This window comes from Heterodontus francisci, chromosome 10 (assembly GCF_036365525.1).
Source record: "Heterodontus francisci isolate sHetFra1 chromosome 10, sHetFra1.hap1, whole genome shotgun sequence".
Lineage (NCBI taxonomy): Eukaryota > Metazoa > Chordata > Chondrichthyes > Heterodontiformes > Heterodontidae > Heterodontus > Heterodontus francisci.
In genome coordinates this window covers 59,767,616-59,792,384 of record NC_090380.1, presented here as the reverse complement: position 1 = coordinate 59,792,384, position 24,769 = coordinate 59,767,616, and the positions used below count along the sequence as shown (strand labels likewise).

Below are 24,769 nucleotides of genomic sequence, written 5' to 3'. Positions count from 1 at the left end.
ATCTGAACAGCCAACACTCACACTCAGCCTCATCTTTATTACCATCTCATACCCATGACTCACAGTCACCCTCCACAAATGCTGTCCTTCCTCCTCTCCACACAATCCATTTCTCACACTCTCAACTCTTTCTATCCTTGCAGGAGAAGAGAACTCCTGGGAGAGGCAGAGAATTTGGGTGGGGGAGGGAGACCCTCCAGTGATAGACAACTTACCGGCCGCTGGCAATGCCTGCCTACCTGGACGAATGGGAAGGATAATTTTCCAGGAGGCTGCATATGTCAGCAAAGACCTGACATGAAAGCCTGAGCCTCCTGAGGCACAGATGGGAGAGATGACCCTTTGTCAGCAGACCCTGTGTTGGGGGTCTCGCCTCCTTCAAGCTGTATCTCTGTATCCATCCCCTCTATTTTGTGGAGCAGCATGCGGCTGAGGAGAAAGCAGCTGGTGTTGCTGCTGCTGGTGTTGCACCCGGTGCTGATAATGTTGCTGCTCCTTTTGTTCCTCATTAGAGGTGCAAGGTCGAGCCATACAAGCTGTTCCCATGTCACAATGAAGACTGACAGCAGGAAAGTGCAAATCAAGGTGAGTGAAGTTTAAGACAGGTAAACTGACTTCCAAGAAGTTGGCAATCACCTGTCAAGCACTCTCTCAGAATAATTGCTCTGAGCATAAGATCATAATATTGTAATAAGAAACAGGAGCTGGACCAGGCTATTCAGCCCCTCGAGCCCCTGCTTAGCCATTCAATAAGATCATGGTTGATCTGATTATGGCCTTAACTCCATTTTCCTGCCTGCCCCCCTATAGCTCTTGACTCCCTTGTAGATCAAAATCTGTCCAACTCAGCCTTGAATGTATTCAATGACCAGCTTCCACTGCTCTCTGGGGAATGAATTCCAAAGATTAATGGCCCTCTGAGAGAAGAAATTTCTCCTCATCTCTGTCTTAAAATGGAGACTCCTCATTTTGAAACTGTGCCCCCTAGTTCTAGATTCACCCATGAGTGGAAACATCTTCTTAGCATCTACCCTGTCAAAGCCCCTCAGAATCTTATATGTTTCAAAAAGATCACCTCTCAGTCTTCTAAACTCCAATTAATATAGGCCCAGCCTGCTCAACCTTTCCTCATAAGACAACTCCTTCATCCCAGGAATCAGCCTACTGAACCTTCTCTGAACTGCTTCCAATACAAGTATAACCCTCCTTAAGTAAGGAGACCAAAACTGTACATAGTACTCTAGGTGAAGTCTCTCCAATGCCCTGCACAGTTATAGCAAGATGTCCCTACGTTTATACTCCACTCCCCCTTGCAATAAATGTTAACATCCATTTTTCTTCTTAATTAGTTGCTGTACCCAATTTTTTATGATTCACATACAAGGACACCCAGATCCCTCTGTATTAAAGCATTCTTTGTCCTTGATTTTTATGTCGTCATTGTCGACAGGAATAGTGCCGGAAGACTGGAGGATAGCAAATGTTGTCCCCTTGTTCAAGAAGGGGAGTAGAGACAGCCCTGGTAATTATAGACCTGTGAGCCTTACTTCGGTTGTGGGTAAAATGTTGGAAAAGGTTATAAGAGATAGGATTTATAATCATCTTGAAAAGAATAAGTTCATTAGAGATAGTCAGCACGGTTTTGTGAAGGGTAGGTCGTGCCTCACAAACCTTATTGAGTTTTTTGACAAGGTGACCAAACAGGTGGATGAGGGTAAAGCCGTGGATGTGGTCTATATGGATTTCAGTAAGGCATTTGATAAAGTTCCCCACGGTAGGCTATTGCAGAAAATACTGAAGTATGGGATTGAAGGTGAATTAGTGCTTTGGATCAGAAATTGGCTAGCTGAAAGAAGACAGAGGGTGGTGGTTGATGGTAAATGTTCATCCTGGAGTATAGTTTCTAGTGGTGTACCGCAAGGATCTGTTTTGGGGCCACTGCTGTTTGTCATTTTTATAAATGACCTGGATGAGGGTGTAGAAGGGTGGGTTAGTAAATTTGCGGATGACACGAAGGTCGGTGGAGTTGTGGATAGTGCCGAAGGATGTTGTAGGTTACAGTGGGACATAGATAGGCTGCAGAGTTGGGCTGAGAGATGGCAAATGGAGTTTAATGCGGAAAAGTGTGAGGTGATTCACTTCGGAAGGAGTAACAGGATTGCAGAATACTGGGCTAATGGGAAGATTCTTGGTAGTGTAGATGAGCAGAGCGATCTTGGTGTCCAGGTACATAAATCCCTGAAAGTTGCCACCCAGGTTAATAGAGCTGTTAAGAAGGCATATGGTGTGTTAGCTTTTATTAGTAGGGGGATCGAGTTTCGGAGCCACGAGGTCATGCTGCAGCTGTACAGAACTCTGGTGCGGCCGCACCTGGAGTATTGCGTGCAGTTCTGGTCACCGCATTATAGGAAGGATGTGGAAGCTTTGGAAAAGGTGCAGAGGATATTTACTAGGATGTTGCCTGGTATGGAGGGAAGGTCTTACGAGGAAAGGCTGAGGGACTTGAGGTTGTTTTCGTTAGAGAGAAGGAGGAGAAGAGGTGACTTAATAGAGACATATAAGATAATCAGAGGGCCGGACAGGGTGGATAGTGAGAGTCTTTTTCCTCGGATGGTGATGGCAAACACGAGGGGACATAGCTTTAAGTTGAGGGGTGATAGATATAGGACAGATGTCAGAGGTAGTTTCTTTACACAGAGAGTAGTAGGGGCGTGGAACGCCCTGCCTGCAACAGTAGTAGACTCGCCAACTTTAAGGGCATTTAAGTGGTCATTGGATAGACATATGGATGAAAATGGAATAGTGTAGGTCAGATGGTTTCACAGGTCGGCGCAACATCGAGGGCTGAAGGGCCTGTACTGTGCTGTAATGTTCTATGTTCTATTCTGCAGTCTCTCTCCATGTAAATAATATTTTGCTTTTCTATTCTTCCTACCAAAATGGATAACCTCAAGTTTTCCCACATCTGCCAAATTTTTGCCCACTCACTTAACCTATGTATATCCCTCTCCAGACTCTCTGTGTCGTCCTCACAACTGGCTTTCCCACCTAAATTAAAAATAAAATACTGCTGATGCTGAAAATCTGAAATAAAAACTGAAAGTGCTAGAAATACTCAGCAGGTCTGGCAGCATCTGTGGAGAGAGAAACAAAGTTAACATTTCAGGTCTGTGACCTTTCATCAGAACTGGCGAAGGTTAGAAATGTAACAATCATTGAGCAAGTGAAAGAGGTGAGGGGGGAAGAAGAAAAAAGGGAAGGTCTATGATGGGGTGGAGGGCAGGACAGATTAAATGACAAAGATGTTGTGGAATAAAAGCTAAATGGAGTGCTAAATAGTTGTAGTTCTGGTAGAGTTGTCCAGAGAGAGTGCTAATGGTAGAATAATGAACAGCTCTGACTGAAAGCAAAAACATGAAAAACCTGTTTAAGACTGGCACGTGGTTAAAAAATAAATAATAAACTAAAATAAAATTAAAAATGTAAAAATAAAAAATTAAAAAATAATGGGGCTCATGGTCTGAAATTAGTGAACTCATTGTTGAGTCCAGAGGGCTATGGAGTGCCTAATCGGAAGATGAGGAGATGTTCCTTGAGTTTGCGTTGAGCTTCACCCAACACTGCAGCAGGCCAAGGACAGAAATGTGGGCGTGAGAGCAGGGTGGTGAATTAAAATGGCCAGCAACCGGACGCTCAGGGTGATGTTTGCTGACCAAGTAGATGTGTTCTGCAATGTGGTCACCCAATCTGTGTTTGGTCTCCCCAATGTACAGGCGACTGCATTGTGAGCAGTGAATACAGTATACTAAATTGAAAGAAGTGGATGGTGAGGAGAGAGGAGGCAAAAGGGCAGGCGTTACACCTCCTGCGATTGCATGGGAAGGTGCTGTGGGAAGGGGACGAGGTGTCGGGGTGATGGAGGAGTGGACCAGGGTTTCACGGAGGGAACAATCCCTTTGGAATGCTGATAGAGGAGGGGAAGGGAAGATGTGTTTGGTGGTGGCATCACACTGGAGGTGGCGGAAATGGCAGAGGATGACCCTTTGGAATGTGGAGGTTGGTGGGGTGGAAAGAGAGGACAAGGGGAACCCTGTCGCAGTTCTGGGAGGAAGGTGAAGGGGTGAGGGCAGAAGTGCAGGAAAGGGGTGGACATGGTTGAAGGCCCTGTCAACCACCAAACGGGGAAATCCTCAGTTGAGGAAAAAGAAAGACATATCAGAAGCGCTGTTGTGGAAGGTTGCATCATCAGAACAGATGCGTCAGAGACGGAGAAACTGAGAGAATGGAATGGATTTCTTACAGGAGGTAGGGTGTGAGGAAGTGTAGTCGAATTAGCTGTGGGAGTCGGCTTATAATAAATATTAGTGGGCAGCCTATCCCAGAGATGGAGACAGAGAAGTCGAGGAAGGGAAGGTAAGTGTCGGAGATGGACCATGTGAAGGTGAGAGAAGGGTGGAAATTGGAAGTAAAATTGATGAAGTTTTCCAGTTCTGGTGACAGCAGTAAATGGCAACGATACAGTCATCAATGTACCGGATAAAGAGTTGGGAAGGGGGCCTGTGGGATGTTTGACATATCCCACAAAAAGACAGGCATAAATAGGACTAATGTGGGTACCCATAGCAACACTTTTTATTGGGAGCCAGTGAGTGAAGTTGAAGGAGAAGTTGTTCAATGTGAGACCAAGTTCAGCCAGGCAGAGGAGGGTGGTGGATGAGAACTGGTTGGGCCTGTGTTCAAGGAAGAAGCAGAGAACCCTCAGACGGTCCTGGTGGGGGATGGAGGTGTAGAGAGATTGAGCGTCCATAGTGAAGAGGAGGCGGTTAGGACCAGAAAGCTGGAAACTGTCGAAGAGGTACATAAGAGGCACAGATGTAGATGGGAGGGGACTGGACAAGGGGAGAAAAAATAGAGTCAAGGAAAGAAGAAATAAGTTCATTGGGGCAGGAACAGGTTGAAAGGAGGGCTGTAGAGCTCATAATCGGAAGGTAAGGTATTGTTCCTCAAGCTTGTGTTGAGCTTCACTAGAACACTGCTGCAGGCCAAGGACAGAAATGTGGGCATGAAAGCAGGGTGATGAATTAAAATGGCAAGAAACCAGAAGCTCGGGGTCATGCTTGCGGACTGAGCGGAGATGTTCCACAAAGTGGTCACCCGATCTGCGTTTGGTCTCCCCATTGTAGAGGAGACCACATTGTGAGCAGCGAATACAGTATACTAAATTGAAAGAAGTACAAGTAAATCACTCCTTCACCTGAAAGGGGTGTTTGAGGCCTTGGATGGTGAGGAGAGAGGAGGTAAAAGGACAGGTGTTACACCTCCTACGATTGCATGGGAAGGTGCCAGGGGAAGAGGACGAGGTGTTGGGAGATGAAGGAGCAGACCAGTGTGTTGCGGAGGGAATGGTCCCTTCGGAATGCTAACAGGGGAGGGGAGGGGAAGATGTGTTTGCTGGTGGCATCACACTGGAGGTGGCGGAAATGGGAGGAGGATGTTGAGGCTGGTGGGTGGAAAGTGAGGACCAGGGGAACCCTGTCGCAGTTATGGGAGGGAGGGGAGGGAGCAGAAGTGCAAGAAATGGTTCAGACACAATTGAGGACCCTATCAACCACAGTGAGGGGTCGGGGGGGGGGGGTGGAATCTTCAGTTGAGGAAAAAGAAAGACATATCAGAAGCGCTGTCCTGGAAGGTTGCATCATCAGAACAGATGAGACAGAGACGGAGAAACTGGCAGAATGGAATGGAAACCAGGTGTGAGGAAGTGTAGTCAGGGTAGCTGTGGGAGTCGATGGGCTAATAATGAATATTAGTGGATGGCCTATCCCCAGAAGATGGAGACAGAGAAGTCGAGGAAGGGAAGGGAAGTGTTGGAGATGGAACATGTGAAGGTGAGAGAAGAGTGGAAATTGAAAGCAAAGTTGAAGAAGATTTCCAGTTCGGAGCGAGAGCAGGAAGCAGCACTGATACAGTCATCAATGTACAGTTCAAAAAGGCAGATTAACAACACCTTCTTAAAGGAAATTAGGGATGGGTAATAAATGCTGGCTTTGCCAGCACTGCCCACATCCCATGAATAAATCAAAAAAAAGTGGTCTGCGCCAGAACCCTTGAAGTCACCACATGCAATACAAGCTTCCAAGCACTTCTGTAAACTCAGCAACAGCCAGTGGAAATCAATCAGCAACTAACCTGAAAGTGGTTCATGATCACTTTAAATAGTTTGATGAGAGGGTTCTTTCTGCTGCACAACACATGTTCAGTTGTGTGACTTAACAGAGAGCGTTAGGTGGAGCTTTGAGTTTGAAAATATCACCACTTGTATTAAATCAGGGTTACATGCTGAATGGTGTGACTATCTTCCTACATTGCTTACTTCTCACGTACAGTCCCAGTGACCATGCTAACAACCTACACAAAAATGACATCCAGCGCAGCTTGCAGCAAAAGTGTGCACTCGCAATGCAAAGGCATCCATTGAATTAATGATATGGGTGCTATGCAACCAAATTGTGCAGCCACTGAGCCTGCTGAGGTATGGCTTCTTTGGCTCCCTCTGCTACCTCTCTCAATTTGCTATTCCTTACGTGTGAGCCTAACTAATGAATGTTGGCAAGCTATTCAACTGTAGTAGCATCACAGCTGAGACTGATCCTGTCCTCACCCAGTATCCACACATATACACTTTGCAGTAGCCATCACTGGATCTCAAGCATGAGGGAATACCCTCATTGATTCGCTTTTCCTTCCAAGCGCTGGGACATTGAGGCTAAATGGAGCCCTTCTAATGCCATCTTGGCTGAGATCAAATAACTCAGCAGAAACCAGGAACAAGCCTAAGACCTTCCTGACCTTTTGCCTCAATTTCACACGAGGTAGAGAATTTCTGTACTAAGCAAGGAGAGGCGCTGCCGATTACACTTTCTCGGGAAGAAAACATTGGTTTGTCGTGATGCAGTATCTGCAACCTGGTCAGACAGCCTTGTTTACAATCGACAATTAATTACAGACCATTATCTGTTCTCTTTTTAAAAATATGAGTGGAGCTCTGTGAGACATACTAATGGGAGAAACTAACCTGCTGATGATTTGATTGTTTCCTCTTTCATTTTGAAAAAGCCTGCTTGGTTTTTCACACTCAACTCGAGAAAGATTCCCACTGTCAAAATTACTTTGTCGGTTGAAAACAAAAGAGCAAGCAGTCAACTGAATCATTTCTATTAATAGATAAAAATATATGAAATCAAAAGCCAGCTAGTCTGTCAAGCCTGCCCCACACAACAATGATGCCTGGAGCGTCACGATTAGACACCCATGCCCACCAGTACACATACACCCACCTGTCCATCATCACTCATGTAATCTCTTGGTAGAGGCAACAAAAAGGAAAAAAAAACAAGCCCAATCAGGAGGGAAGAAAATCTGGGAAATTCCTCTCCAATCCCCATAGGCAATTTAAACTAATCCAGCAGACCACATAAATCATGTGCATACCACCTGTTATATTACCAACCTTTTATAAGATGTAACTTTCTTCCCAATCCAGAACTGAGGGCAGGCAGACAGTTTACATTCACCAGATAAGTCAGTGACTTATTCCATAGGCCTACTATTCACTTGAAACAGAAGAACAAGTTCACATCTAGCTGAGCCCTACCCTTACGTAGCTTATACATTTGACATCGCGTCTTCCCGAGTCTATCTATTGGAAATAGTCTCTCGAGGGGAAGACAATCAAGCCCTTTAACGATTTTATATACCTCATCAAATCACCCCAATGTCTATGCAGTTCTAAAGGGAATAGACCAAGCTTTTCTGGATATATACTGCCTTTCAGCATGATCCTTTGAACTTTTTCCAAAGTTTCTATATTGCCAAACATGTGAGCGAACCAAAATGGACACAATATTCCAAATGCAGTTTAACCAAAGTCTTATCCAAAAACAAGGTGGAGTGCTTTCTTCTATATTGAATAGTGCTATTTATGCAACCTAACAACTCTGTTGTGGCTATGCCTTCTTGGTATTGGTAATGAACATTTTAGAGAGTTATGAACAATAACACCATGATCCCTTTCTCTTTACACTTATTTTAATATATTACCATATAGCACCTATGTACACTTGGGTATTGACCCTGCCCTAGTACAATACACTTACCTAAGTTAAAAAAAAGTTTGCTCTATTGCGCCTGCACATTTAGAGCCAGTTATAGAATTCCCTTCACCTGTGCATGCCTGACACTCACTATTAACTAAAAATTACTCTTTAAGTTAAGAGGCAAGTTAGATTTCTTCCAGTCTTAAACAGGGATATACAAGCTATCTGAGAGCAGCTGTAGCTAGTTAATTAGGTAGCTAGTTAAAACTGGTTTCTGAGTCCTAGCAGAGCTGGCATCATTGTTTTTCAAAGAGTATAAATACAGGCGTCTCTGAGTGCTGCTTGTCTGCATAGAGTGTGAACCCAAGAGTTGGGTGAGTGAGGGAGTTTGGTGAAGAGGGAAACTATAAATTAATTAAGAAAATTAAATTTAACTATCACAATAAAGATGGCAAGACAGGTGATGTGCCATGGCTGAAGCATGTGGGAGCCCCTGGATGCCACTCCAATCCATGGCAACCACATCTGTAGTGTCTGCGGCTAGAAGAGCTTCAGCTCAGAGTTAATGAGTTGGAGACCAAGCTGCAGACATTGCGATGCAGCAGGGAAGGGAGGATTTACCTGGACACTTTGTTCCAGAGGGCAGTCATACCCCTTAGGATAGGTTCCTCTGACCTAGTCACAGAAAACAAAGGATAATACCTGAAAAAGGGGAGAGCTGACGCTGGCCAGGCGTTCCGTTCTCTGTCTCTCTTTTACGTCGTCGCCGCATTGCTCACGCAGGGTCTTCCACTTCCGCGATGGTTGGTCTCCGGAGTTTCTCGCTGGCTCTATGCCTGAGAATTTCTATACTTATTCTCTTTCTTATCTCTTCAAAACTGAGCTATCTCTTTACGGTTGGTTTAAGCCTGCTCACCTAGTTCGTATCTTCTCCTAATTGGCCAGGGCCCAAAGACCCCGGTATCACACCGTGTCCAAATAAGGCTCTATTCCTGTGATCTCTCCTTTGTCTTGTCACATAAATTAATTAGTTCAAACTGGTTTTTACCAGCACAGGCCAGTGTCTGAGCACAGGTTACGATGGTTCAGAAACAATCCAACAGTGTCTGAGCGCCGGTTACTTTAGTTCATGAGCTATGCAACAGTTTGTAACAGACTATATACTTCTTGCAGCCCCTGGCCAACAATAGGCCATCTTATTTGGTCAGTGGTCAGAGACAGGAGGGTGTGACTGTGAGTCAGGCAGATAAGGGGATTGAGAAGATGAGAATGGAGGACCCTCAGCCCTTACAATTGAGCACCAAGTTTGAGGTTCTTGCAGCCTGTATAGACAAGAGTGAGGGCTATAGTGTGGATGAGCAAACTGACCATGGAACCATGGTACAGGAAGCCGTTCAAGTAGGTGGAGTTAAAAGGAATATAGTGGTAGTAGGGGACAGTATAGTCAGGGGGATAGACACCGTTCTGTGCAGCTGAGTGAGAATCCAGAAGGCTGTGTTGCCTGCCCGATGCCAGGGTTTAGGACATCTGCTCAGGGCTGGAGAGGAACTTGCAGTGGAGGGGGAGGGGGGGGGGTGGTGGGGAAAGCTCCGGTTGTCATGGTCCTTGTAGGTACCAATGACATAGATAGGACAATGAAAGAGCTTCTGCATAGGCAGTATGAGGAGCTAGGCACTAAATTAAAAAGCAGAACCTCAAACATAATAATCTCTGGATTATTACCTGAGCCACGTGCTCATAGGGTAAATAAGATTAGAGAGAGGACTGCATGGCTCAAAGTCTGGTGTGGGAGAAGTGGGTTCTGCTTCTTGGTGCACTGGCATCAGTACTGGGGAAAGTGTGGGCTGAACCATTGGGACAGACTTCACCTGAACCGTGCTGGGACCAGAGTTCTAGCGAGTCCTATAACTAGGGAAGTAGAGAGGGCGTTAAGCTAAATAGAGGGGAGAAAGGATTACGTAGGGGAAGATTGAGTAAATTAAAGGGAAATGACAAGGTAATAGATCAAGATAGTAAGAAATGTAATTATAATGAGAGTATGGCAGGAAGGCACAGTGATTGCAAATTGCTGTGGTGGATTAGAGAACTACGTGAAATGGTATGACGGTAGACAGGCAATGACTATCATTTAAAGAACTAATACACAGTACAACAAAAGTAAATTCCTCTAGTGCACGAGAAAACAAGGAAAGTGTTCCAACCGTGGCTAACGAAAGAAATCAAGGATTGTATTCAATCAAAGGAAGAGGCGTATAAAGTTGCCAAAAAAATGGTAAGCCTCAAGTTTGGGAGCATTTTAGAAATCTGCAAAGGAGGACCAGGAAAAAGATTAAGAAAGAGAAAATAGAATATGAGAGTAAACTAGCGAGAAACATAAAACAGACTGTAAAAGCCTCTATAGGTATGTAAAAAGAAAAGATTAGCAAAAACAAATGTGAGTCCATTACAAGCAGAGTCAGGAGAATTTATAATGGGGAATAATGAAATGGCAGAGGAATTAAACAAATATGTCAGGCTGGATTTTACTAGCGCGCTGCAACTTGCGGCAGTGCACTTTGATGTCGGCGGTCCGCCCACATGCAGCGGCTGCCATTGAGACCCCGCGATATTTCATGCAGGGGCTGATTTAAATGGAGGGAGTGGAACGGCCACCCCGATGACGTAGAGGGGGCGGCCGCTCCATCCCCAGCAACAGCGTCCAGCACCACCACGCAGGCGCCAGCACCATTTCTAAAGGGCTTCAAGCCCTGCAGTGTATTTTAAATTTTTAAAGGTCCCACTGGACGAAAATAGTACATAAAATTTTACTGGAACTTTGAATCCCCTTTCACACACTCCGAATGAGTTCACCACAAGTAAAAAGACCTATCCCCCTTGAAAACCACTTTTTAACATGCTGACCTTTCACCCCCCCACACCTTCAGCACCTTTGACCCTCAGACACTTCCCACCATTCCTACAATCAATTACAATAGTTCTCCCCTATTCCCCACCCTGAAATTTTCACTCCACCCCACTCCCCCCCAATGTCACTCCTCGGAACTCTGAACGGAGTTCTGAAGGTGTGGGAGTTCCGTCCAGTCGGGCAGAATATCGGCGTGGGATGGTCGTTGCTACCAGGTAGGTAATTATTCTTTCATTTTATTCTAATTTGCATATTAAGATGAAGGCCCCTCCGCCAAGCAGCGGGGCGGGGGGTGGGGGTGCACACCGAGGCCTCACTGCCACCAGTAATATACGGCGGGGCCTTCTTGGCATCGGAGGTCGTGGTGGGCCTCTCCTGGAAGAATTTTCTGGGCACCCCCAGCCACAAACTCCGATGCCAGAGGGCTCATAAAATTCAGCCCTTCGTGTCTGTCTTCATGGAGGAAGGCACTAAAAATCTCCCCGAAATAATAGTAAATCAGGGACTCATGTAAACGAGGAACTGCAAGATATTATTAGTAAAAAAAAGTACTTGAGAAATTAATGGGAATTAAAGTAGGTAAATCCCCTGAACCTGTTGATCTACATCCCGGAGTGTTGAAAGAGGTGGCTGTTGAGATAGTAGATGTATTGGTGGACATTTTTCAAAATTCTATCGACTCTGGAATGGTTCCTGCAGATTGGAAGGTGGCAATTGTAACCTCACTATTTAAGAAAGGAGGGAGAGAGAAAATGGGGAACTACAGACCTGTTAGTCTAACACCAGTCGTAGGGAAAATGCTAGAATCTATAATAAAGGATGCAATAATTGGACACTTAGAAAATAATGGTAGGATTGGGCAGGATCAACATTGATTTATGAAAGGGAAATCATGTTTAACAAACGTATTTTTTGAGGATGTAACTAGCAGAATAGATAAGGGGTAACCGGTGGATGTGGTATATTTAGATTTTCAGAAAGCTTTTGATAAGGTCCCACACAAGAGATTAGTAAACAAAATTAGAGCACATGGGATTGGGGGGAATATACTGGCATGGATTGAGAACTAGGTAACAGACAGAAAACAGAGAGTAGGAATAAATGAGTCATTTTCAAGTTGGCAAGCTGTGACTAGTGGGGTACTGCAAGGATCAGTGCTTGGGCCCCAGCTATTCACAACCTATATCAATGATTTGAATGTGGGGATTAAATGTAATATTTCCAAGTTTGCAGATGACACAAAACTAGGTGGAAGTGCGAATTGTGAGGCGGATGCAAAGACACTTCAGGGTGGCTTGGATGGGCTAAACGGGGGGCAACGTCAAATGGTAAAGGTAAGTATTTTTGGTCAGGGGAGAAGGGCAAATAATTCATTTAATTGCTATTGAGGGGGTGGAAGAGGGGCAAAAGAGATGGATTTGTTTATTTTAATTCAAATTACCTTTAAATATTTAAATTAGCCGGTAAGGCTGACAGCCCTTTCAAAATGGTGGAGCAGGCTCAAAGGGCTGAATGGCCTACTCCTACTCCTATTTCTTCTCTTCTGAAGTTCTAATTCCAGTATCATCTGTAAATTGTGGGTCATTCCGCAAAACCTGCATCTAGGTCATACAAACGTACAAACATATGAATTAGGAGTAGGCCACTTGCCCGTTGAGCCTGCTCTGCTATTTAACAAATTCATGGCTGATCTGATTGTAACCTCAACTCCCGCCTACCCCCAATAACCTTTCATCCCCTTGCTTATCAAGAATCTATCTACCTCTGCTTTGAAAATATTCAAAGACACTGCTTCCACCGCCTTTTGAGGAAGAGAGTTAAAATACTCACAACCCTCTTAGAGAAAAATTTCTCCTCATCTCTGTCTTAAATGAGCAACCCCTTATTTTTTTAAAGTGACCCCTAGTTGTAGATTCTCCCACAGAGGAAACATCCTTTCCACATCCACCCTGGAAAGACTCCTCAGAATCTTATATGTTTCAATCACATCACCTCTTACTCTTTTAAACTCCAACAGATACAAGCCTAGCCTGTCCAACCTTACCTCATAAGACAACCCACCCATTCCAGGTATTAGTCTAGTAAACTTTCTCTGAACTACTTCCAACGCATTTACATCCTTCCTTAAATAAGGAGACCAACACTGCACACAGAATTCCAGGTGTGGTCTTACCAATGCCCTGTATAACTGAAGTATAACATCCCTACTTTTGTACTCAATTCCCCTCAAAATAAACAATAACATTCTATTAGCTTTCCTAATTACTTGCTGTACCTGCATACTAACCTTTTCCGATTCCTGCACCAGGGCACCCAGATTCCTCTGCATCTCAGAGCTCTGCAATTTCTCACCATTTAGATAATATGCTTCTTTTTTATTCTTCCTGCTAAAATGGACAATTTTTCATTTTCCCACATTATACTCCATTTGCAAGATCTTTGTCCACTCACTTAACCTATCTGTATCTCTTTGTAGCTTCCTTACATCCTCTTCACAACTTACTTTCCTACCTATCTTTGTGTCACCAGCAAATTTAGCAGCCATACCTTCTATCCCTTCATCCAAGTCATTTATATAAATTGTAAAAAGTTGAGGCCTCAACACTGATCCCTGTGGCACACCACTCTTATATCTTGCCAACCAGAAAATGATCCATTTATGCCTATTCTCTGTTTCCTGTTAGCTAACCAATCCTCCATCCATGCCAATATGTTAGCCCCTACACCATGAGCTTTTATTTTCCACAATAACCATTGAAGTGGCACCTTATCAAATGCCTTCTGGAAATCTAAGTACAGTACATCCAATGGTTCCCCTTTATTCATAACACATGTTACTTCTTCAAAGAACTCCAATAAATTGGTTAAATATGATTTCCCTTTCACAAAACCATGTTGACGCTGCCTGAATACCTTGAAGTTTTCTAAGTGCCCTGCTATAACATCTTTAATAATAGCTTCTAAAATTTTCCCTATGACAGGTTAAGCAAACAGGCCTGCAGTTTCCTCTTTATGTCTCCCTCCATTTTTGAATAAAGGAGTTACATTCACTATTTTCCAATCTAATGGAACCTTCCTGAATCTAGGGAATTTTGGAAAATTAAAACCAACGCATCAACTGTCTCACTAGCCACTTTTTTTAAGACCTGAGGATGAAGTCCATCAGGACCCGGGGACTTGTCAGCACGCAGCTCCACCAATTTGCTCAGTACCACTTCCGTGGTGATTTACACCTATTTCTGGGATGTTACTTGTACCCTCAAAGATCCATAACCAGTCACCACAACTTCCTGTCTCCAGGAAGCTAGTGAATTCCTGATCCATTGTAAAAATGCCTCACCGAAACCATAATATTTTGTCTTGTAGGAGAACCTATTGTAGTGACATTGTGAAAGGCTTTTTGCAAGTCCAAATAGACAATGTCTACCAGGATGCCCTCATCCACTAACCATGTAAGTTTCTAAAAAAAAAACTACAGTAGATTAGGTAGACATGGCCTCCTTTTCCAGATGTTGTGTTAGGTGTCTTGTTATTCCAGTGATCGTAGAGAGTATCTCTTACAACCTCTTCAAGTATTTTACCTAGGAAGGGGAACTCTTATCAATCGATTTTAATGGCCTTCTTTGAGAATATGACAAAGGAGCTTGAGGGTTAAGGCAGTGGATTTCCTGCACTTGGATTTCAGTAAGGTCTTCGATACAGTTACTCTGGAAAGGCTGGTATTGAAAATAAAGTAGAAATATTTTACAACGGATACGTAATTGGTCGACTAATACAGTGCATCTGCATGATTTCCACAATCTGCTCCATCACAATTAAATGCCAAGGCTTCTATAGCCATTGAAGAAGGTTGATGATCAGATATGAAGTTTTGATTTGTGATTTATAAATGGCTGCGATTGGGCACATTTTCATATGTGCAACTGATCATCTGTTGCTGTTTGTGCTCTGCAATTCAACCCATTATCTAAATGAAGATTGACATCCCAGACAAACAGATTTGCTGCAACTTCAAGCAGTTCTGGATTATATTAAAGTAGCATGAGGCAGTTTCCTGTGGATACATTTCTATGGGAATTGTTGAGAGGGATAATGCTTATTGCTGGCTGCTGTAAGAAGTGGCATTCTGGTACCCTAATGTTGTTTGGAATTTCTCATGGTAAGCGCATTATTTTTAGGTGCTTCACTCATTGTATAAGATCCATTCTACATCAATGGACTATCACTACCAGTATATTGATTTTTTTCTCCACAGAACTTGATCGAAAACCACACAAGAATATGCCACTTTATGAAAATGTGCATAACGTACCAAACACCGGTATGTATTATGGCTCACAGCTGAACACAGTTGGATGGTATATAATGGTTTAATTCAACAGGAAGAAGTTTATTTCAGTTAGTATTGCATGTCTATATAACTGCAATCCATGTAAATCACATGGGTCATTTCTTGTTGATGAATGAGTCAGTTCCTGATGCGTCAGTAACTAATAGTCCAGTCTGATCCAGCTAAACCACACTTAAGCCAAATGCGGATCCTGTTATTGAGGCACAAATGTTAAAGCGGAATCTACGTGGCTTTGACAGCGTTCCTGCCTCCAGCAAAGTTGACTGGAGGCAGGGTGAAAGCAGCAATTATGAAGGGGGAGCGTGAACAGTCAGAGGTCGTGGTTCACATTGGTACCAACGACATAGGTAGAAAGAGAGATGAGGTCCTGCAACAAGAATTTAGGGAGCTAGGGAGCAGATTAAAAAGCAGGACCTCAAAGGTTGTAATCTCTGAATTACTCCCGGTGCCACATGCTAGTGAGTATAGGAATAGGAGGATAGAGCAGATGAATGCGTGGCTGAAGAGATGGTGCAGGAGGGAGGGCTTTAGTTTCCTGGATCACTGGGGCTGTTTCTGGTGAAGGTGGGAACTGTACAAGTGGGATGAGTTGCACCTGAACTGGAACGGGGCGAACATCCTTGCTGGGAGGTTTGCTAGTGCTATCGGCAGGGGGGGTTAAATTAATTTGGCAGGGGGATGGGATACAGAGTGGAGGTACAGTAGTGGGTGATGCACAGTCAAATACAGAAGAGAAACTAAGTCAGTCTGGAAGGCAGAGCAAATATAGACCTATTAAGGCACAAACGAATATTGCAAGGCTGGATTGCATCTACTTTAACACAAGGAGTCTTACTAGTAAGGCAGATGAATTGGGGGCATTGATTAACACATGGGAATGTGATATTATTGCTATCACAAAGACATGGTTGAGGGAAAGGCAGGACTGGCAGCTCAATATTCCAGGGTACAGAATCTTCAGGCGTAACGGGGAGGGTGTAAAAGAGATGGTGGTATTGCACTGTTGATCAAGGAATCAATTACTGCAGTAAGGAGGGATGATATCTTAGAAGGTTCCTCAAATGAGGACATATGGGTAGAACTTAAAAACAAAAAGGGGGAAATCACTTGGCTGGGAGTGTACTACAGGCCTCCAAACAGTCAGGGAGAGATAGAGGAGCAGATATGTAGGCAAATCTCAGAGAGGTGTAAAAATAATAGGGTGATAAAGTAGGAGATTTCAACTTCCCCAATAATAACTGGGGATAGTCTTAGTGCAAAAGGCTTAAAGGGGGTGAAATTCTTAAAGTGCATACAGGAGAGCTTTTTGAGCCAGTACGTACAAAGTCCTACAAGAGAAGGGGCGGTACTGGATCTAATCCTAAGGGTCTGAAGCCAGACAAGTGGTAGAAGTGTCAGTGGGGGATAGTGACCATAACTCTGTAAGATTTAAAGTAGTATGGAAAAGGACAAAGAGAGACCGGAAATAAAAGTACTGAATTGGGGGAAGGCCGATTTCAATATGATAAAACAGGATGTGTCCAAAGTGCACTGGGAGCAGCTACTTGTAGGAAAGTCTACATCAGACCAGTGGGAGTCATTCAACAAGGAAATAGTGAGAGTTCAGGGCCAACCTGTTCCTGTAAAGGTGAAGGGTAGGACCAACAAGTCCAGGGAATCCTGGATGTCAAGGGATATAGACGATTGGATAAGGAAAAAAATTGAAGCTTATTGCAGATTCAGAGGGCTGAAAACAGCAGAGACCCGAGAGGAGTATAGAAAGTGTAGGTGGGGGGGCGGGGGGGTACTTAAAAAAGTAATTAGGAAAGCGAAGAAGAGACATGAAAAAAACACTGGCAGGCAAGATAAAGGAAAATCCCAATGCATTTTATAATTATATTAAGGGCGAGAGGATAACCAGGTAAAGAGTAGGGCCCATTAGGGACCAAAGTGGCAATCTGTGTGTGGAGCCGGAGGACACTGGTGAGGTTTTAAATGATTACTTTTCATCTGTGTTCACTATGGAAAAGGACGATATAGGTGTATCAGGCAGGGGGATTGTGATATACTTGAACAAATTAGCATTAAAAGGGAGGATGTTTTAGCTGTTTTAGCAGGCTTAAAAGTGGATAAATTCCCAGGCCCAGATGAGATATATCCCAGGCTGTTACGTGAGGCAAGGGAGGAGATAGCAGGTGCTTTCAAATCCTCTCTGGCCACAGGAGAGGTACCAGAGGACTGGAGGACAGTGAATGTGGTACCATTATTCAAGAAGGGTAGCAGGGATAAACCAGGCCAGTGAGTCTAACATCAGTGGCAGGGAAACTATTGGAAAAAATCCGAGGGACAGGATTAATCTCCACTTGGAGAGGCAGGGATTAATCAAGGATAGTCAGCATGGCTTTGTCAGGGGGAGATCATGTCTAACAAACTTGATTGAATTTTTCAAGGTGGTGACTAGATGTGTAGATGAGCGTAAAGCAGTTGATGTAGTCTACACGGACTTCAGTAAGGCATTTGATAATGTCCCACATGGGAGATTGGTTAAGACGATAAGAGCCCATGGGATCCAGGGCAATTTGGGAAATTGGATCCAAAATTGGCTTAGTGGCAGGAGGCAGATTGTGATGGTCAAGGGTTGTTTTTGAGAGTGGAAGCCTGTGACCACTGGTGTACACAGGGATCGGAGCTGGGACAATTGCTGTTTGTAATAATTAGAGATACAGCACTGAAACAGGCCCTTCGGCCCACCGAGTCTGTGCCGAACATCAACCACCCATTTATACTAATCCTACACTAATCCCACATTCCTACCAAACATCCCCACCTGTCCCTATATTTCCCTACCACCTACCTATACTAGTGACAATTTATAATGGCCAATTTACCTATAAACCTGCAAGTCTTTTGGCTTGTGGGAGGAAACCGGAGCACCCGGAGAAAACCCACGCAGACACAGGGAGAACTTGCAAACTCCACACAGGCAGTACCCGGAATCGAACCCGGGTCACTGGAGCTGTGAGGCTGCGGTGCTAACCACTGCGCCACTGTGCCGCCCACAGTGTACATTAATGATTTAGATGTGAATATAGGAGGTATGATCAGTAAGTTCGCAGATGACACGAAAATTGGTGGTGTCGTAAATAGTGAGGAGGAAAGCCTTAGATTACAGGATGATATTGATGGGCTGGTAAGATGGGCAGAGCAGTGGCAAATGGAATTTAATCCTGAGAAGTGTGAGGTGATGCATTTTGGGAGGACTAACAAGGCAAGGGAATATACAATGGATGATAGGACCCTAGGAAGTACAGAGGGTCAGAGGGACCTTGGTGTACTTGTTCATAGATCACTGAAGGCAGCAGCACAGGCAGATAAGGTGGTTAAGAAGGCATACGGGATACTTGCCTTCATTAGCCGAGGCATAGTATATAAGAGCAGGGAGGTTATGATGGAACTGTATAAAACGCTAGTTAGGCCACAGCTGGAGTACTGTATACAGTTCTGGTCACCACAGTATAGGAAGGATATGATTGCACTGGAGAGGGTTCAGAGCAGATTCACCAGGATGTCGCCTGGGCTAGAGCGTTTCAGCTATGAAGTGAGACTGGATAGGCTAGGGTTGTTTTCCTTCGAGCAGAGAAGGCTGAGGGGGGACCTGATTGAGGTATACAAAATTTAGAGGGGCATTGATAGGATAGATAGGAAGAAACATTATCCCTTAGCGGAGGTGTCAATTACCAGGGGGCATAGATTTAAGGTAAGGGGCATGAGGTTTAGAGGAGATTTGAGGAAAATTGTTTTCACCCAGAGGGTGGTTGGAATCTGGAACACACTGCCTGAAGGTGTGCGAGAGGCAGGAATCCTCACAACATTTAAGAAGTATTTAGATGAGCACTTGAAACACCATAGCTGACAAGGTTACAGGCCAAGTGCTGAAAAATGGGATTAGAATAGATAGGTGCTTGATGGCTGGCACAGACACAATGGGCTGAAGAGCCTATTTCTGTGCTGTATAACTCTATGACCAACCTGGCAGCAGAAGGTAGCCAAATTGAATATACAAGTGCCTAATTGTGGGAAGATTGGGGTTGCCACTGGAATCTTCCTGGTAGCAGATGGCCCCTCTGGCTTGTAGTATTTGATTGATCAGAGTTTGATTGTCCACTTATTGTTCACTGTGTTTGATTGCATAAGCCCACATGTGGAGCTTAGGAGTAAACACTGAAACTAGAAGGTTCTACAGAAAAAGAAAACACACTGCTCTGAGGAGACATTGTACTGAGATCATGTAAGAACTGATATAGTTTAAATATATAGTATATTTACACTATATAAACTGATATAGTGTAAATAAACCAGTTGGTGATTTAATACAAGTGTGATTTCTGCATTGCTCTGAAATAAATCAGATATACATAAAATATCCATCAACCCAGCATAAACATAACACGGCTGGTGCCAAAGCCCGGCAGATGCCTGGAGTCAGCTTGTTGGTGACTGACCGGGGGGCTTGCGAGGCCTCATCTACTTATCTCCCACAGGACCCACAGGGATCAGGGGCTACAGCAACAGGCCATCATCTGACTGAGGCATCACCTGCCAAGACCCTGTCCCAAATCCTTGGGGCTGGGATCATTAACGTATTTGGGAGTAGATACTTATATCTGCCAGCTCTCTGTCAGCTAGGTACCTCTGGCAATGTCAGTGTATATCTCACAGGATTTTCAGTGTAACCTGGGAATATAGAATCATAGAAACTTACAACACAAAAGGAGGCCTTTTGGCCCATCTTGTCTGTACTGAATCTTTGAAAGAGTAGTTAGAGATCCCTGATTTTTGTCTGTAACCCTGTCAGTTCCTTATCCTCAAGTACCTGTCCAAACCCATTTTACAATTATTTATGGAATCAGCTGCCAACACATCTTCAGGTAGAGTGTTCCAGATCCCAGCAACTCTCTGTTTGAAAACACTTCTTCTCTTCGCCCCTTTAGATCTTTTGCCAATGATTTTGAATCTTTGATCTCTGGTTACTGACCCACTTGCCAGACCTCTCAATATCTTGAAAATCTCTAAGTAGGTCACCTCTTAACCATTACAGTTCAAAGGAGAACCGTCCCAACTTGTCCTCATAACTGAAGTTCCTTGTCCCTGATAACATCCTCTGCACCCTTTCTAAGGCCTTTACATTTTGGTCATGCCCAGAACGGTCCACAATACTCCAGCTGAGACCTAATCAGTGGTTTATAAAATTCTAGCGTGATCTCTTTGCTTTTATATTCTACTCCTCTACCTATAAAGCCAAGTAACCCATATGCTTTTGGAGCTACCTCATCAACTTGTCCTATCAACTTTAAGGATTTGTGTATGTGGGCACCAAGGCCTCTCTGCTTATCTACACTTTTCAAAATCTTGCTATTTAGAGTATATTGTTTTTCTATATTAGTCCTCCCAAAGTGTGTCATGTTACACTTCTCCACATGGAACTCTATCTGCCATGCTTCTGCCTCTTTCACCATCCTGTTTATGTCATCCTGAAGCCTGTAACTATCCTCATCATTATCTATACTTTGCCAAGTTTCATATCTGTAAAATTGATAATGTTGGTCCTTCTAGTCTAGGTCATTCATAAAATAAAGAGTAATAGACTCAAAACTGACCCTTGGGGAATACCACTGAAAACCATCTCCCAGTCTGAAAAACATCCCTCCATCACCACCGTCACCCTTTGCTTCATGTCACTGAGGCAATTTTATATCTATACCAGTATTTTCTCCTTAATCCATGGGCTTCCATCTTCTTTATAAGCCTCATTTGTCAAATGACTTCTGAAAGTCTACTGCACCAACTTGATCTTCACTGTTACCTCATCAAAGAATTCAAAGAACAAAGAACAGTACAGCACAGGAACAGGCCATTTGGCCCTCCAAGCCTGCGCCGATCTTGATGCCTGCCTAAACTAAAACCTTCTGCACTTCCGGGGTCCGTATCCCTCTATTCCCATCCTATTCATGTATTTGTCAAGATGCCTCTTAAACGTCTCTATGGTACCTGCTTCCACCACCTCCCCCGGCAACAAGTTCCAGGCACTCACCACCCTCTGTGTAAAGTCTGTGTCCAAACTCAAATTGTGACATGGGGAGAAGGTGAAGGAAGTATTTGATCGCCTTCTCCCAGACGGTGCAAGATGGCTTCTCACCTACTGCACTGTGACAAAGGAAGCTCAAACACAAACACATAAACAAACTGAAAACAGTTACAAATCATAGTGGAGGCAGTACACTCACAAACACTTCAACAGTCCATATCACACATCATTGCAGTTTACCATTAACATGTTCTGTGCTTTCACCAATGGACTCTCACTGTTAATATATTGTGTTTCTTTCTGAACAGAATGTCATCGAAACTCAGACACAAGTACGTCAATATACGAAAATGTGGATAATAAATGAAATACCAGTAAGTAATCAGTAATTTATTAGCAAAATAGAAGCCCATGGAACTAAAGGGGCAGTGGCTGTGTGGATGTTAAACTGATTAAGGGAGAGAAAGCAGCAAATAGTGCTGAATAGGTGTTTTTCAGACTGGAGGCAAGCATACAGTGATGTTTTCCAAGGCTCAGTATTTGAACCACTGCAATTTTTGATATGTATTAATGACCCAAACATGTGGGCTCAGAGCATAATTTCAAAATTTGCAGATGACACAAAACTTGGAAATGTATAAATAGTAAGGAGGATAGTAACATACTTCAGGAGGATATCAACAGATTGGCGAAATGGGGAGACACATGGCAGAGAAATGTGAAGTGATTCATTTTGATGGGAAGAATGAGTAGAGGCAATATAAACTAAATGGTAAAATTTTAAAGGGGCTGTAAGATCAGGAAGACCTAGGGATGTACATCAACAGATCCTTGGAGGAAGCAGAACAAGTTAAGAAGGCTGTTAAACTGGTGTACGGGAACCTTGGCTTTATATCTGGAGGCATAACAGCACAAAACCAAAGAAATTATGCTAAACCTTTAAAAAAAAAACACTGGTTAGGCCCCAGCTCATGTATTGTGACCAGTTCTGGTCATTACACTTCAGGAAGAATGTCAAGGTCCAGGAGAGGGTGCAGAGGAGATTTAATCAAATGGTTACAGGGATAAAGGACTTCAGTTATGTGGACTGACTGGAGAAACTGGGATTGTTTTCCTTAGAGTGAAGAAAGTTAAGGGGAGATTTGACAAAATCATGAAGAGTGTTGATGGAATAAATAGGAGAAGCCATTTCTAGTGGAAAAGGGTTGGTAACCAGAGGACACAGGATTAAGGTAATTGGCAAAAGAACCAGGAGCAAGATGAGGAAAATAGGTTTTCCACAGCGAGTTGTTATGATCTGGAATACATGGCCTGAAAGGGTGGTCGAAGTAGATTCAACAATAACTTTCAAAAGGGAACTGAATAAATACTTGAAGGAGAAATATTTGCAGGGCTATGAGGAAAGAGCAAGGAAGTGTGACTAATTGGAAAGCTCTTTCAAAGAGCTGGCACAGGCACAATGGGCTGTAAGGCCTCCTTCAGTGCTGTATTCTATACTTCTATAATTCTTTGAAATGCATAGCTGAATGTTATAAGACCACTGCATTGTTAGTAGTGAATATCTGTAATTCCATTGTCATGAAAATTACCACTCAGCAAACAGAAGAACAACAGGAAAACTATAACGAGGCTAATTTCATGAATGAGCAGTTTGAAGTGAGCCTGTGATCCTTTGATATACATGGTTGCCAAGGGATATTCTCCACTGGTGAAATTATCCCCAAGAAATCTTGGATGGATAATGTTTCAATTTAGTAGAAAGTGTGGAATATAGCAGTCTGGTGACAATATACTAAAGATGTACTGTGTTCTTGAGAAAGTACTTGGTTAGTCTTCATTCATATACAAACATCTGATGAAATGATGTGTAACACATCATTCTCTTCACTAGTGCGTGATGTCACTATGACAAAAGTAGCACATGGCTCTTGTCCCATATCAAGTAAAGAGGGTAGTAGTTGTACTTCAATAAGTTAATGGGGCCAATAATGTGGCCCTGACATAGCAACATCAGGACCACTGCTCATTGAGCCTCAAGAGGGTCATCTCACCTGATAATATGAAGTCAGCTTATTATAATTGGATGAGACTCCCATGCTTAATGTACATGGAATGCACTAAAGTCAGGGTGGTATTTCTCCTTTTTAGGCTGCAAAAGGTAGAATGAGCAACAAGGCTTTGCACTCCTGCAACTGGAGGTCCTGCAATGAAGGATGGCTCAATTTTGAGGAGAAGGCCACTCTGCAATCAAGAGTACAGCCAGAGCAACATGGATGGAAGTGATGGAACACATCAGTGGCGTATCAGTCCAGGACCTGGCAGCAGATGACGGAGAAGATTTTTGACTCATGTCAAGTTGTCAAAATAAATGTGCAAACACTTGACAACAGCACACCAAATTTCTTTATTGCTGTGCACTGTAAACTTGGTACAATATTAGAGAGAGAGAATGACAACTTAACAACTGTCGATCTTTGTAAATACATAGACATGCTTATTTTCCTGTGTTTGGCTGTGTTATGTAGCTAGATCATAATGCTGCTTGTATGGACTATTAAATGGTTTAAGCATAAAGTAAAAATTTCTGTGTCATCATTAGGTTTCTTATTGCTCACGCTTACAAACTCAAGTAACTTGGCTGTTGTCCTTGGCACTTTGGTATCTGAAGGCCTCCCCAAGTTCTTGACTGACATATTTCTTTTTGCATTGTTTAACTCCTAACTTACTTGTTCATTCCCTCATAAACAAACCCATACTATAGTAATACCGTGTAACACACAGCAATCTCTCACCATGTGCGCGATATTTTAAAGCATGTTACTAGATTGGGCAGATAGATATCAAAAGAAGTATGAAAGCAGAGAAATGTGAGGTCATATATTTTGGAAGGAAGAATAAGAATGGGAATTAAACACTAAATGGTAAATCTTTAAAAGAAGTAGAAGAGCATAGAGACTTGGAGGTTCAAATAAGCATTTAAAAAAAGAACAAGGTGATAAAGCTTTAAAAAATATAATCGGATTCTAGGTTTTATTAAAGACAGCATATTGAATATCAATAAAGAGATCATGCTAAACCTAAACAAACCTTTCAAAGGCTACAGCATATTATAGCCAATTCCCTTTGCTTTCCACACAGAGAATTTATTTACCAGATGTAAAGCAGAGGAAAAAGCCCTGGATTTTCCTGGATCATATGTATGCATAAATTATGCTGATATTTATGGCAGTTTCTGCAGCAATCTTGCCAACGGCAATTTATGCAGAAATTTCCTACGGAGCTCATTTGGCTACATTGTGAATGAATCTTGAAGCAATGTAAATGATTGAGGAAATTTGCATGTAATATTTAGG

General features: G+C 43.2%; 1 protein-coding gene across 2 annotated transcripts in view; it reads left to right on the top strand.

Annotated features, from left to right (window-relative positions):
* Positions 1-23,963, top strand: part of LOC137374126 (T-cell immunoreceptor with Ig and ITIM domains-like) — a 47,380-nt gene extending 23,417 nt beyond the window's left edge. For both annotated transcript variants that reach the window (XM_068039891.1, XM_068039889.1), the window contains exons 5-7: positions 15,257-15,322; positions 21,725-21,790; positions 23,565-23,963. In XM_068039891.1, the coding sequence (XP_067895992.1) occupies positions 15,257-15,322; positions 21,725-21,783 (125 nt within the window). In that variant the 3' untranslated portion in view covers positions 21,784-21,790; positions 23,565-23,963. The remainder of the gene's footprint in view (positions 1-15,256; positions 15,323-21,724; positions 21,791-23,564) is intronic.
* The last annotated feature ends 806 nt before the right edge of the window (positions 23,964-24,769 follow it).